We start from the raw sequence: 15,213 nt of genomic DNA on the forward strand, positions 1-15,213 counted from the left end.
AAAAAAAAGGAAAGGAAAAGAAAAGAAAATACTGGGAGGGAGGAATGGAGGTGGGGGAATTCAGACGTGGATGATCTCAGAAGCCACCTGCTGCCTCCTTCAGTTCTTCGGTGGCCACCTACAGAATTTCCCCTCCTTGCCAGGAAAAGGAGGGAAAATACAAAGGTGGACTTGGCAGCGCTGAGCTTGAAAAGCCGTATTTAAGGTATTAATGCCTGTTGTGCCTCCGGAGTACAGTTCGTGCAAGATTAATGGATTCCTCGAGATGTAGCTTTGTGCCATTTCAAATGCAAAGACGCAAAGGTCTACGTCTAACTTTATCCACCGCATAATAACAAGGACAGCCTGTCTTTTACAGGAGGGAGTTAAAGATCATGGACATTTATTTCTGAAGCTGCCAATGCTGGTACCCAACCATCATGCATTACCCAGGTCAAAATCCACCCTTTGTCCTTGGGGATGGAAAGCAAACATTTTGGAGAGCTATTGCACCATCTCAGATGAGAGAGGAGGCCCTCGTGACTGCCTTACCTAGTGGTGTTGGGCACGAGTCCCATCACTTCATCATTGCTTCTCCTCCCTGTGTATCTGGGTGTGAGTTTTCTGCGACAGATCCTGTCCTCCACTGGATGTCTGACCACCATCTACTGCAACAGGGCTCTGTCCCAGCTAGCATAACATAAAACCCAGTGCAAAGAGTGCAGAGCAACGTAGGCAATGCCTGGCACCCTTCACCATCTCCTCAGCCAAGGCCAGCTCCATCCCTTTCATTTTCTAAGGGGAATGACAGGAAGCTCCCCATAGAAATGAATATCCTTTCATCTTGCTACTGCCACCCGTTAGGATGACTCATTTGACACCTGCTGTTGCCTTATCTGTCTCAGCTCTTGGGGTAAAACACCTCTGGGAACAAGATTAAAAGTCATCAGTGAAGTTTAAAAATCTCTCAATAGACTAGAGTGACGTGCTTTCAGCTGCCTGGCATATGGTGCTGGGTAGGGAGGGGGAATGGAAAATGTCTAATGGGGGACAGTACAGCCCTCGGGAACACACAGTTAAGCATGGTATTCTTCACTGGCGCCCATCCCAACAGAAGTCACCTGCACCTTGTTGGCCCAAAGGTCAGCAGAACACTTTGTAGTAGCACTTTGGAGGAATAAATCTGAGGTCGAAGTCCATTTGCTGAATAGGAAAAGTAAAAGGTCTTTTGGATTCGAAAGAGTCTCCGAAATCTACTTGGAGAACCCATAAGCTGTATCAGACATGCATGGAAAGACTCACCCTCCCACGCTCAGAAGGACCAGCTCATTTAACATCCTTATCCCAGTGCATCCAACATGCTACAGAAACAATGGCAGAAAAGCGATTCTCATTGCCATGGCAAGATATGCTGAGCAGAATGAGAAACCTCAGCCTCTTTTCACTGCTGAAGTACTTAAACCCAACTCTTCAGACCATTTATATGCAGCATTGGTCATAGGATCATTCATAGGTTGGAGGGGACCCAGAAAGATGCCCCAAAGCTGTCCAACACCCCTCAACTTCTCATCTTTTAATACCCCAAGCAACACCCATGCCAAGGCATCAAGCATCCTTCTATCTCCTGCTGTGGGGCCAGCTATGGGTGACAGGCCATGGGCTTGACAAGCAAATACACTTATGTAAACCAAGTAGCTTTGATTTGTCACTAAACATCAGGGAGTAGTGGGGATAATTGGCAACCTCATTACATGAGGTTTAACTACTCTCCAGAAACAACAAACTATAATCATCATGTTGGTGCTTGAAATGAATTGTTTGGAACATTACAATCACCAAGGCCCCTTTTTGCAGTTGGAGCACCCTACAGAGACATGTTTTCAATTTGCAGTAAAGATGAGGAACACAGAAAGCAAAGTAATAAATTACAGGGGGTTTACAGCCCAGTCCACCTAGGACAGCATGGTGAGGCAAAGCTGAAATGTAGTGTTGAGCCAAAATACTACTTTCTAATAGCAACGTAGGTAGCAAGCCTCAGATCTGAATAGAAAACAAAAGGCAAAATCTCCACCTGGCTTGAGGAATAAGGGATGAAGAAAATAGTGCAGGCAGCAAGATGAAAATACCTCCTGGAAAGAGGCAGCTCCTATAAAAGAGAATGTAGAGTAAGGCAAGGGGTGCTGAAGGTGATTTTAATATGCCAAAGACCACATGGCCTAGACAAAATTAGTAGCACAAAGGATATGAAAGAAAAGGATGACATCTGTGCCAAAGAGGCTTCTTGACAGATACAAGCTTGAAGCAACAGTAATGTCCTCATGTATGGAAAGCAGTTCATTCTAGTCTATTATCTTGCCAACAGCAACCACCTTTGCTCGACTTCAGAGGGGGCCATAAATCTCCCACATCATGGAGGTCATGGCAAGGCACAGTATCCTTTTGGAGAGAGACACACTCTGCCTGACATCAGCTGCTGCTCAGCTTCTGCCCTGAAGTGTGCAGGCTGAAGACCTTTCTAAATTAATCAAAGCTTCTGATAACAAGGATGCTGGCTTTGAAATGACCAAGAAGAACCTGCCAACAAAGCCTGCACCTTTGTGAAATCCAAGCCAAAGGCAACTTAGAGGCTGTTGGGATCTGATGTGGGGCCTCTTATGATCATCTGCCATCCCCTTACCTAAGATTTGAAGTTCTCAGCAAGCTTTTTAGATGCTGGTAGGGAGTCGAGACCCAAAATCAAAAAGGCATTAAGCTCTTGGTACTCTTCTAGATCTCAGTCAAAGACTCACTGCTCTGGCCATGAATGAAGGTACAGAGGGAGCCCTCTCCAAAAGGTTGTCACTATCACTCCTTAGTCATGAGTTTGAAAGTACTTCTGTTAGCCACTAATCCTGCTCAATCCTATGAACTTCCACCAAGAACTACAGGCTCTCCATGGCCCAGGACCCCCCCGCACAGCTGGGAGCTTTGTGTTACATATCTGCTCAAAGAGAGCACTTCTGGGGAGAGAAATCCAGGATTCAGAGCAGCTCCCTCTCTAGGTATTCAGCAGATTGGTACCCAGTGCAGGAAGGAACCGAACAGAAGATAGGACAGCTGTCAGCTGTACATCCCAGCTCTCTTACGCTCTTGGAAATGAAGCTGGACAGAAACCAAAATGTTTCCAAATCTAGGGAACCTGCAGTTTTGAAATTCATTTAATTCCACAGTGAGTTTTCTTTTAATTCCTTGTGAATGAGCTTCTCTCTCCGAACCTGAAGGATTCCATATCAATTTGAATCCTTTTAGGTTTTTAATCTCTCTCGCTAGACAGGCAGGCAGAATGTAATGAATTCCTGGTTTAAATCATTGCAAAACAAAATGCATTTAGAGCACAGTGTTCCAGGGATGATAAAGATAAAGGCAAGGAAGCATTTTGAAACCAAATTTCAATGGAACTGACCGCTCAAGTCAGCAGAAGTAACATTTCTGTATGGAAGAAAAAGAAAGATTTTAACAAAATATTTCCAAGCACGTCCTGGAGCAGGTGGTGGGTTAGAGGCAGTGTGTTAACAGCGAGTGAGAGGGCAGAGGCAGGACAGGCATGAACAGAGGGCACAGGTGCCCTGACACAGCCGAGCATCGTCTCTTGCCTCAAATAGCAGGGAGGTCCCCAAGGCAGACCAGAGCTGAGAATGCAGAGTGTGCCCCTAGGACAGCAAGGGCTGCTGTAGCCCATGCCTGATGTGCTTTCACAGACCATACGGAGATGCAGAGCTGGAACAACCCTGCCAGGCTGCCAGCCGAGAGCAAAGAGCAATGGCAGCATTTATCCATCCTCTCCCTGCTATTAATCCTTCACTTCCCTGTGCTCCCAAATGGATTCATGTTGCTTAACTGAAATACTAATCAGGTAAAGCGTTCCTATGCCCATTCAGTAATGGTAAGCACTTCCCAGGACAATCCTAAAGCTTTTCTGCCTGTGCAGAGCTGCTGTGGCAGCCACCCGCCGCCTCTGCTGCCTTTAATTGCCTCTTCACCTTGTGCCACTCAAAGACATGGCTTTCATTTCAAGTTTGAAGCTCCTCTTTGGGATGCTTCTTTTCCCTGCATGAAAATACCCCTCAGGAGAAGATGCCATGGCTTCCCCAAAGCTGGGCCCTCCCTCCTGTTTAGACCTTGAAAGAGATGTAAAAGACTTTGACTCTTTGAGCAGGTTGCTTTTATACTAGTCCTAGCTTTTCTGCATGCTAAGGCTAGAGAAAGCCAAGGAATCTCACCTAGCCCTGCATCTCACTGTCTCTCAGAAGATCCTGTAGTGTCTCGAGCATCCTCCCACAAGCCAGCCATGCCATGTCGCTAGCTGACAGCATGTGTCCCACTGACATCGCCCCGCTCCCTCTCCTGCCATGTCCACTCCCTTGCATCAGTCACTGCAAGGCTTGAGAAAAACAATACAACAAAAGAAAAAACAACCAAACCCTTTAAAAGCCAAAAAGGAGACTCAAGTTCAGCCTCTATGGATGCACTGTTGACACAGAGTGTGTCCGCACAATCAGTCCAGAAAAACAACTCTTCCTCCCCACACTGTGCACAGGAGATGGACAATCCACACCTCCATGCAGACATGGACTTACACCATCCCAGGACCCAGCTGCAGAGACAACGCTAGCTAAAAAGGTGTCAAAGGTATGGCCACACAAACCCCAATGAGCATTTCCACCACCAACCCCATGTACAGGTACAGTCTCCTCTATTCAGCTTCACAAAAACCTGCAAACCCCAAAGCCCACAATGGGAATGAAGACATAACTGTGCAGGTACATATAAATTTTTAACCTCTGTATATAATTACCAGTACTTTTTATCTCAGGGAAAAGGGTAAACAGTCTAACTTTCCCTAAAGGACACTTTGTGCAATCAACAAACAGTTTAAGGATACGATGTCCGACCACAATAGGAAAGCATATATATACATTTCAGCTGCTGGCAAAATAATCATAGAATCACAGACTGGTTTGGGTTGGAAAGAACCTTAAAGCTCGTCCAGTTCCAACTCCCCCGCCACAGGCAGGGACATCTTCGACTAGACCGGGTTCCTCAATGGGTCAATGTATAATGTGTATACACAGCAAGACACAACCCATCACCTTAAACACAGCTCGTCAAGAATGAGTGAGCATGTTTGCCTTCCCTTGCAGCACATATCTGAACATCTCCTCCAGGCAGGCACTTCAGCAAACATGACTCTTGACCACATTCCAACTGTGACAACAGTGGCAAGGGACTTGAAAGGAGATGTCAGCTACCAACACCCTGTCATCTGTGACAGCCACAAAGGCATAAGTAAAAAGGTCATTCCCTGTCTTATTTGATGTGATATAAATTGTATTTCAAAGTCCATCTACAAAGAGACTTCTGGAATACTGACTGATCTGAAATGGGGTTACCTGCAATAAGAAGGTTAACGTTGAAGACTGTGGTGCCTCCTGATGTAATCAATACTTTGAAGCATATGGACGTGGCAGTTTAATTTCTCTACTTGAGTGAACAACAGATGCTCTAGGAACCCCTCCTCAGCCTCTCTGTGTGCAAGGAACTCAGCTTGCTCAGCACCATCTCCAGGCAGAACTGCCCTCCATGCAGCACGGACATGCTGTAGTCCTTCATTTTTCTGTATGAAAATCTGCAGAAACTTCCAGTGCCCATTCCAAAAACTCCAGGGCCAGAAGCAGATACTCCCACGAGTCCACGACAAAAGACACACAATTATCCAAACAGATGTACCATAGGAAAACCCCATTCCTTCAACTTGAGAAAAACCAGGATGAAAGAATGAAGAAATTAATTCTACTGACAATTTTTCAAACAATGTATCCCTTGACCTTTCCTTTGAAATTTCTCATCAAGTCAAAATTTCACATCTTTGACCTTCCCTTAATGAACTACCCCATCAACCGTTCAAGGTATTTTTATATTTAAGAACACATTTTTTTTTTCCCCAAAGTCTCTTTTTCCTTCTACCTGCACCTCATATGACTCCCAATTCAGGCAACTGCACAGGGAGTAAGCGATTTTTGTCCTCATTTATCTAAATTCAACAGGCAGTAATGAAACCTCTCTCTGCCACAGTGACAGAGAGTGGGAAGCAACCACCAGTGCTATAGAACCACCCTCTCAGATGAAGGATTTTCCATGGCAGCCTACAGAAAGGATATCTGCCCCCATTCTCCTACAAAATGCTTATCCTTAGCTGACCTTGATTAGACTCAGGTCTGTTTCCATCACTGCAGGACACAACGTGGGGGTTTCCACAAGCCATGCCACTTTGATGTTATTCTGGGCTGGTATCTACCTCTTCCCCATCCCAGTTTAAGAGGTGTGGTGGTAGCCAGCACTCATTGCTTTGTATGTGGAATTGCACTAAGCTGTAGCTCAGATGCTGGAAGCTTCCAATATCTTTTAACTGTCCTTGCTGGCTCACTCTCCATTTCAGGAGGCAGGGGCAGCAGGACTGGAGAGAAGTTCACAAATTGCGCTGGCAACTGTGTTCCCCTTCATTTTTTTTATCAACTCTACAGGACTATCGTGCCTTTATGGAGCTTTGTAGCTTAAAAAAACCCCAAACCTTTCAAGTGGAACAAACTCTCACTTTAAAATGAGGACAATGCCAGAGATAATTAGAAGCTAAGGACTGAGATTTCAGGGTACTAAGTTTTAGGGGGGATTTTTTTTGGGGGGTAGAGGCAGATAGCTTGAATCAGAGACCAATTATAAACCCAACCTGTTGCTGACTCTCACAGAAAACATGGCAAGAGCCAATGTCTCACCTCGCAGCTGCTGGAAGCAGGTTGTGCTGCTCTCCCCATCCAGCGGGTGCCGCAGGACCCCGTTGCTTGGCTTGGGTCTCTCGTATTCCCTCTCGGGAAGCATGGCCTGCTCACTCTCCCCAGCGTGCTCTGGCCGTGGGGGCAAGGACTGCGGGAACCCGAACATGGGTAGGGATGAGAAGAAGAGTAAGGCACCACACAGCAGGAAGCCTCCCCACCATGCTCCGATCCACCGAGGGTCGTCCGGGGTTATGTCCAGCTTACCTGCAAGGGCAAACACACACACATCAGTGGCTTGGTCTCAGGGAGGTGAATATGACAGTGTTAATGATGCTGTAGGCTGGAAGATGGTTGTTGGGGGCTTTGCTGGCTGGCGAGAGGCTGCCAGACACAAGGTGGGGATCCACAGTGCATCCCATACCCATTCCATGTGAGCTACCAGTGCATAATGATCTCCACATCCAGAAGGTCTTTAAGACAAGCAACCTATCACCTTGTCTATCTAGATGGTACATCCAGCTTCTGCAATACCCTGTAATCAAAGCTTCTCTTGAGTGTCTTTGGCTCTGCCAGCCGTAGGAAGCTGCCATACACCAGTCAGTGTCCCTTGTGCTGGCACCAATGTTTTGGACATCACTGCCACAGCACGACAACTGTGCATACAGAGCTGACATACCTACTGGCACAAGGACCTGCATGGAGAAGCAGCAGCACAGAAAGGACATTGCATCTCCATCTCAGCTCACCCTTTTTTCCCAGGAGGTCAATGCTCTCCCTGCTTTGAATTCACAGTCTTTTTCAGCAAAGGAGATATGGGCATTTGGGCTTTGTGGGCACCTGTGACTGTGGGGAGGGTGAAATAGTCCTAAATATTAGAAAAGAAACCCACCCGCTGTACCAAGTAAGCTCAGAAAGGTAGAGAAATCATCAGAAAATGAAGAAAAGCAAAGTAAAAGGCAAGAGTATCCTATAAGCCATCACTCAGTGGAGATAAGGAAAAAGAAGGCTCAGGACTCAGTTTGGGGGTATAAAAATAAACAGCAGGAGAGAAGAAACTGTGTTCCTAAGAGCTGCCTTGCTCCCACAGCTGCTCTGGCAAAGGGTGCCTAGGGCCGGAGCTGACTCCCATGGGAGACCCACGTCCGCGTGGCTGGAATAACAAGCTCCTCTGTTCATGATGTCTGTCTGGTTATCACCACTCTGAAAAATATGTCTCAAGTGAAGCAATCAAGTTGTCTCTCAAGCAGAGACGGAAGAAAACTCTTTTCTCCTTAGGGAAAATAACACGCAGCTCTCAAATATATATAAAGTTTGAAAAATAGTGTTTTGGAGGGATTGGATTCTTCTGCTGTTATTTCCTCCTGCCTGAAGTGCATTGTTTTCATGTTCTTGGGAACACAGCCATGTGAAGAGCCACATAAACCAAAGCTGCCTTCATATCCCCTTCCTAAAACAGGTCCTGTATGGAGGGCTGTGCAACAGTATGCTATGGCACCCCACACCTCCTGCCCCATATGGGGTTCAACCCTCTGGAGCTTGTTCTCCTCATGCCACCCCGAGGTGCGAAGCAGAACCAGCTGCAATGTGGAAACTCTTTCCCATACAAATATAGGCAGAGGCCAAGCGTGCCCCAGCCTTTGAATGACAGTGATGGACCACAGCCAAATCCAGCTGGATTTGCAGCTGGAAAGTACTATATCCTCCATGTAAGCTTTTGATACACAGCCCTCCAGGCTTCTCAGAGATAATGCTCCACCGTCCTCCTCTGTGGCTCTGTATTTGTCTGAGGCTTTTTGAGCTGTAAATATGGAACAATGTCTTACGTTAAAAATGGCCAGATCACATCAAATTAACTTTTTAGCTAGGCCAGCATCTTGCCTCTGATGGTCACCAGCTGCAGATGCCCAGGAAATCCACAAGAATAAAGTCAACATATACCTGATATTATTCTTGTGATCTGTGGCTCAGGGGCTTTCTGAGCTAGACCTGGTGTCATGTTCATTTCTTCTTCTATAAACTTGTCCAGCTGTTTTTGAATCCATCTTTGAATCCAGATTTTTTACACCTTATGGTGAGGAGTTCCACAGCTTCACCAACTGGGAGAAGAAATATCTTCTTCTGCACATTCATATTTTGAAGTAAATACGAGCTCCTTTGTCCACAGGACCAAGCGAGTCTTTAGCATATCTTTGCTAAAGCCAAGGAATGAAAAGGGACCATGTGGGGTTTGACTGTGCTGCAGCTTAAAGTCTCAGCCATCAGAAAAGATACTTCTTTTTCCTGCTTGTTCCATATTATTTAGACTTCTTCAGCTTCCATGTGCATGAAGACCAAAAAAAGGCAGTAGCTTTTTGCCGGATGTGCATAATTCCGTTCCAAGTCCTGCAAGGTTCAACTCCATCTGAATGCATCCTGTGAAGATGTATTTGCAACACCATAAAACTGGAATGCGCCCTCAAAGGGGTACAACAACCCTGGGGCAGGATAAGAGCCTGTGGGATCAGATGGAGCTGAGAAATATAGAAAAAACATCTGAACAACTGAATGAAAAGAATGAAGCATGAGGTCTGCAGTCTATAGCCAGAGGGCTTGGGGAGCAGCGGAGAACAGCTTGTCACACATTGCCCTCTGATGGCAAAGAGCTCATAGTGCAGGTAGGAACTGAACCTGTCCATCCAAACTGGGTCGTTTGGAGAAGGTGCTAGGCATGGGTCTCACCGGTATGCCTCCATCGGAGAGCCTGGATGGACCTCTCAGGTCCTGGGAATGGCAGCTCTCCATGCTTCATCCCATGCTCTGGACAAAGCTCCCCTGGCAAAACTATGCCCACGGCTAGCCAGTGTGCCCTGCCACAGTGATATTTTAAGGTGTCCTTTAAGAGCTGGGTGGAAACCCGTCTCGCAGAAGCAAAGCCCATGGAAAGGAACAAATTTTAGCTACTATGAATCTCTTATCTATGGGATAGAGTTGAAAGCTTTTGAATCCCAGTCATAAAACCCCTCTAGAAGTGACACCCATACATGCAAGAGGCACTCAAGACAGAAGAATAAAAAGTTTCCTGCTTATGAGCATCAACATTCTCGTCCTGCTGATACACTACCATAATTGATTTGAAACCAAACTCAGTTCTCCTTACTTGTGTCAATGAAGACAGCATCCACGTAGATTTTGGTACAGAAGGAGCCCAAGATAAATCCACAGGCTGGTCCAAATACCAGCATCGTAAACAGGATCCCTACAAGGAGAGAGAAAAAAGAAAATTAGTACTAGGCTCAGGTTATTCATTGCAAATTGTTCTGCTTGTCTCCTGCAAGATGCTATTGCCCTGCTGATGTCAAATATGTGTGTCAAATGCTTCAGGCAAAAGAGCACCCTAAATGTTTTTGCTTTTCCATATCTCTTCAGCAAAAAGAATAGATGGAGCTGCCATAATGCTGGAGCTCTATTGAGCTGAGAAGACACTGTGGATATATACCATGTTTTGGTTGGCTGGCTGCTCGAAAAACACAAGGTAAAGCAGATCCCATGGGGAAGTCTTTACCTTTGCCACCTGCAGTTAAATTCCTGGGACAGGGTTACTTTCAGAATTCAGGGCCAGCAAATCTATGAAATGCTGCATTGTCACAGACTGCCGGATAAAGTCCCTTTACAGAAGTAAAAGCACTCTTTCGCATTTTTGAAGCCCTTCTCCCTATGGTACTCACACCACAAACATTCCCCAGGGAGCATGGCTCTTCCATGCTCTCACAACTGCTTGCTCCTCCTGCAAAACCCATGTGAAATTGCAGTGTAACGCCAGGCAAAGAGCTATTATGAGTAAATTACTTATTTGCTTCAATACAATATTTAGAAGCATTTATTCTCACTCCCATTTTGGCCCTGAAACAGGAATGCTACAGGCACACCGCCAATTCTCAATTATCCAGGGCAGAAAGGCAGGGGGACACAAGGATAATCCAGAAAAAGCAGCAACAAAGATAACACAAAACATTTGTAAATTAGACAATAGGAACATATTTGGTACCTTCATGTTTGGGATAGAAAATCAACAAGAAGTCCCCAAGGATCCTTATAAATGGCTTTCTGAAGGAAGCAGGAGCAAGTCTGAGCAGCATGGAGCAGAGCAAATGCCTGCTTGCTTGCTCTGGAGCAGAGAACTGCTGATGGACCTGTGTGCCCGCTCTTCAAGACTCTCACCAGCGATGTGGCAGCCTGTGCTGGCATGAGTCTTGGTGTCACTGCACTTCAGAAATGTCCTATGAAGGAGCTTATTCACATCTGGATGCTTTGCTCACTCTCCTTTGGCAGCTGGGTACATCCCACATCTCCCTCTAAATCTCTCTGGAGGATGCTGCCTGGCATCTCAATACATTCACAATGCACTTCATCACAGCCATCTCAGCCCTCAAGTTCCTTAAGTGGAAACTTTTAATTCCCAAGTTCTGTCTCTGTGCATTTCTCAAGAGTTGGAGAAATGACCAGAGCTGCAAAATACTCCCAGGAGACCACGAGACCTGTGCAAGGCAAACCTCTCCTGCTGATGACAGCTTAGCCAAGCGGGATAAGATGGTATGTTGAGAAATGACTTTGCCTTCATTTCTCAAATGCAGAGTGCAAACTAATTCCTCCAGGTTTGTGGCACTGTGACTTGGCTCGATTAATAACTAGCTACAAAGAAAAGGTGTCTCCAGCCAGCCACTCATGCAGAAACCCAGCACATTAAAGCCTTCACAGCCACCACCTACAGAAGCAAGAAGGAGAAGCAAAGGTGGTGGAAGGAAAAATAGTGTCAGGTTGTATCAGCTGCAGTAAGGACAGTGCCTGCTGCCAGGACAGTGCCATCCCTCGCCCTGTCAAAGCTCAAAGCTGCTGCAATGGCATTGCATCACAGCCCATGCTGCCAGCATGAATTAGTCCCCAGGGTCTCTGCCATGATGTCCACGTCAGTAGTGGAACAAGCCATCTCCCCTCCCCTCCCCCTTGTCCCGGGGCACTGGGTTTGTATGCCACGGTCTAGCAGTAAGCTGGGGAATTTGTGCTCCTCAATCAACAGAGCTGCTTAAGAAGCCCATGCCTTGCTCCGGGAACCTATAAAGCCTCATGCGGGAGATCCCAGTCCCTGGTTACCTGCAGAAGCATGTTGTGGGATGTAAAATGAGGGAGCAGACAGGTTGAGGGACCAAGGAAAGGGATTTATTTCCCCAGCACCATCGCCCTCCTTGCCAGCCCCAAAGCTTGCCCAGCTCAAGGCTATAACATTTCCAGTGACATTTCATCAAATATCCGCATTGCATCTTTTTGGTCACTAGATGGCATCAGTGCTTGACATTCATCCCACAAGTGCCATGTGGAGCAGGCTGGGTGCGTGCAGCCCATCCCAGCTCTCCAAACACTATCAATCGTGTTCCTGCGGATCCTACAGCCCCGGGAGGATCGCACTGAAGGCAGGGTGCTGTCCTCACCCATGTATTTGCCATATGTGCAATCAGGTTGTGCCCTTTGGCTGTTTGCATGCAGGAAATCGCAGATTATAGAGCAAAGTTTTTAGTCCAAAAGTTTAAACAGGCAGCATCGAGCAGAGATGGCCATGGCTATTACTCTGGTGAAAAAGCCGACAATCAAAGACCAGGTTAATCTTTGGTGACTGAACATTAATTAGGAATTTCTAGGTAATTATGGTCAAGCGTGCAAGGACACACTGGGCCTCATATTGGCTGGAGTAGTGCCTGGGGCAGTAGCAAACAGAGCCCACATTTTGGATGAGGAGCCTTTGGGTTTCAGCAGGACATTGCTCTGCTCTTACCCTGGAAGGCCTAAGGGGATGGAAACCCCAGGCAGACCTGAGCACCTCCTTGTTCCAGATCCTCAGCCCAGACGCTGTACCCAGCACGCAGATAAACCTGCTCCTCCAGAGCTGCCTGAAGGTTCACGTCCGCAGGGATGAGCCCTGCGGGAAGGCTGCTGCGGGCACCAAAGCAGCCTGTGCTGTGACAGGTTCCCACAGGCACAAGGGGGCTGATGAACTGCTGTGCCATTGCCCTGGTGGGACCTGTGTGGGAAAGCAAAGGGACTGCGTTGCCAACAGACGGCTGATTCAGGGCACCACAACCCAGGAGGGGCCAGCTTTGCAGCTCTGGGCACCAAAAAGGCTGGTTTAAATGAGATCTTGAGGACAGGATGAACCAGGCATGACCTGCTCTTATTTTATCTTATTTTTTAAGCCTTTTACTGGTTGATGATTTTCTGTAAGTGTTTAACAGCTCCAGAGAACTCAGAACACACCAAAGTCTGTCATTTGGCACCGATGCAGGCTCACACACCTAAGCAGGCAGAAGGACAAGGAGCAGTTCTAACCCCCTAGGTAACATCTTTGGATGTACCAGTGTTAGGTGCAAGAGGGACAGAAGTTTGTCCTGTGATGACCTCTAAGCCACAAGCAGGTTGTCAGACCATGTGTATACAGGCAAACCCACAGAACTGAAGTGTGCTTCATGGAGCAAAGGGTAAGGCAAAGAACACAGAGAAAGATGACCCTTCACTAAAAAGACTCCAGGGAATATTTTCACCTTTTTCTGAAGCAGAAAAGAACAGGGACCTTTGGCTGGTGATCCAGCAACAACATAGAGATGCTGGAAGAGGCAGTTAGCTCAAACAAAAAGCAAACATCAAGAAAGCTGTGGCCAGTGCACTTGCACCGGCAGCAGTGACAGATGAATGCTGGCCCTCCTCACACTGTCCTCACCACATGGCAAGCCAGCACTTGAGGAAGAAGCCGTGTCCTCAGTTGTTAAAACACCATATTTCATATACTGGTGGCTGCAAGCAGGAGGCTTTATCTGCTCTGTAGTGTCCTCGCTAGAGGGCAATGTGGGATAGAGCATCCACTGAACAGGGAAATGGGTATCTAAGATCTTACAATAAAATAATAAATCATTATCCACCTCCAGCTTAAGAAATCCTCATGTAAATTGTGTTTTTACTTCTTCTATCGTTTGTCCTAAGATCAAGAAAACAACTGGCTCACCCCATGCCTTTTTTTGTCATCTTTTTTGGAGACTCCAACAAAATCCTACCATTGTTACACTATCTCACAAATCAAGCAGGTTTTGGAGAAACCCAAGACTTTGGATAGTCAAGGGCCTGTAGAGAGCTAGACTATTCTCAAGGATCAACAGAGAACACTGCTGGGCACAAGGATTAGGCTATTAGGCAATTGGGATAGGGCCTGCGGTTGAACATTTATGTAGAATTGAGGGCTCAAGGGGAAATTTGCTAAGCTAGTATTAGCTTAAAACATCCTTTCTCTGTTGGGAAATTCTGCACCATTGTTAGTCATCCTGTTATTAGGAAAACACTTTCCACAGCATCCACTTAATTCACGCAACCACAAAGACGCTGCTTAGTAGAGAAGGAGGTTTAGCAAAACCCCTTTTCCTGGTCCTGGTGTTGCTGCTAAGCATAAGGATGTGCTAAACTTGCCAGCTCTAATACCACTTGCTAGGTCTTTTCACATATTTCTCTCTAACTTTTAGATCAGCCTGATTTGATGGAGCCAGAGGGCAATAATACCAGGAGCAAAGAGATCAAAGGTCTAATCCCAACTCCATCAGTCCCTTGCAAAACTCCCATTGACTATCAGAATAGGATACTGCAGCCTCTTCCCTTTCATTCTCAGCTTAAAATTTGTTTCTGTGGCTCAGAGAAGCACATTAATAAATATCCTCCTCAAGGATACTGCCCTGGAGAGAAACACTTCTTGCTCTGCACGGCTGGCTGTGCCTCTTCCAAGGGTCTATGCCTGGTCCCGCATCCAACGTTTCAAGGAGGAGCGGGGCATGTCCCCGGTGTCATTAGCCCTACACAGACCAGTGGTAACCAGGATGAAAAAGGTTTCTCCTCTGTGCAACTGGTATGTTTTTCTTTGTAATCTTAGAATTAACCCTTATCAAATTATGGCAATTCTTAGAAATATTCAAGAAATGCGAATTAAAAAACAGAATGACCCTGCTTCAGGACAATTCAAACATTTTGTTTGATAACTCACAAATACTTCAGTTTGAGCCCTTTTAAAGCACAATTACATTTGATTTTGAGAAGAGCTAATTGTTTTCAGCTTTCCTGCTCTATTCCCTTCACCAGTCTCCCTGTCTCCCAAAAGGGCAGGAAAAAAGAGCAGAAGCAAGCCAGGCTGGACTGAGAAATGGGAAATATTTTCCTGCCCATCTTCTCAAATGGAACAATTTGCCAAATCCTACTTTGTCCTGTCAACTAACAGACATTTTCCAGGGACTGAGGAAAGGATTGGGGCAGAGGAAAGTATTAGATCTGACATTATGTGATGGGATTTTATCACTAGTAAGGCCCAGGACTGATAATGCAGTTTTTCATTCGAGCAAAAGGAAGAAGCTGCAGCAGGTACCACTAC

At 46.3% G+C, this 15,213-nt stretch overlaps 1 protein-coding gene across 1 annotated transcript in view; it reads right to left on the reverse strand.

The window, feature by feature from the left end:
- The window catches only part of SLCO3A1 (solute carrier organic anion transporter family member 3A1), a 143,748-nt gene that overhangs the window by 23,725 nt on the left and 104,810 nt on the right, over nucleotides 1-15,213 (reverse strand). The window contains exons 3-4 of the mRNA XM_030497633.1: nucleotides 9,925-10,023; nucleotides 6,789-7,052 (exon numbers count right to left, since the gene is read on the reverse strand). Of these exons, the coding sequence (XP_030353493.1) occupies nucleotides 6,789-7,052; nucleotides 9,925-10,023 (363 nt within the window). The remainder of the gene's footprint in view (nucleotides 1-6,788; nucleotides 7,053-9,924; nucleotides 10,024-15,213) is intronic.

Source organism: Strigops habroptila, chromosome 9 (genome assembly GCF_004027225.2).
Source record: "Strigops habroptila isolate Jane chromosome 9, bStrHab1.2.pri, whole genome shotgun sequence".
NCBI classification, from domain to species: domain Eukaryota; kingdom Metazoa; phylum Chordata; class Aves; order Psittaciformes; family Psittacidae; genus Strigops; species Strigops habroptila.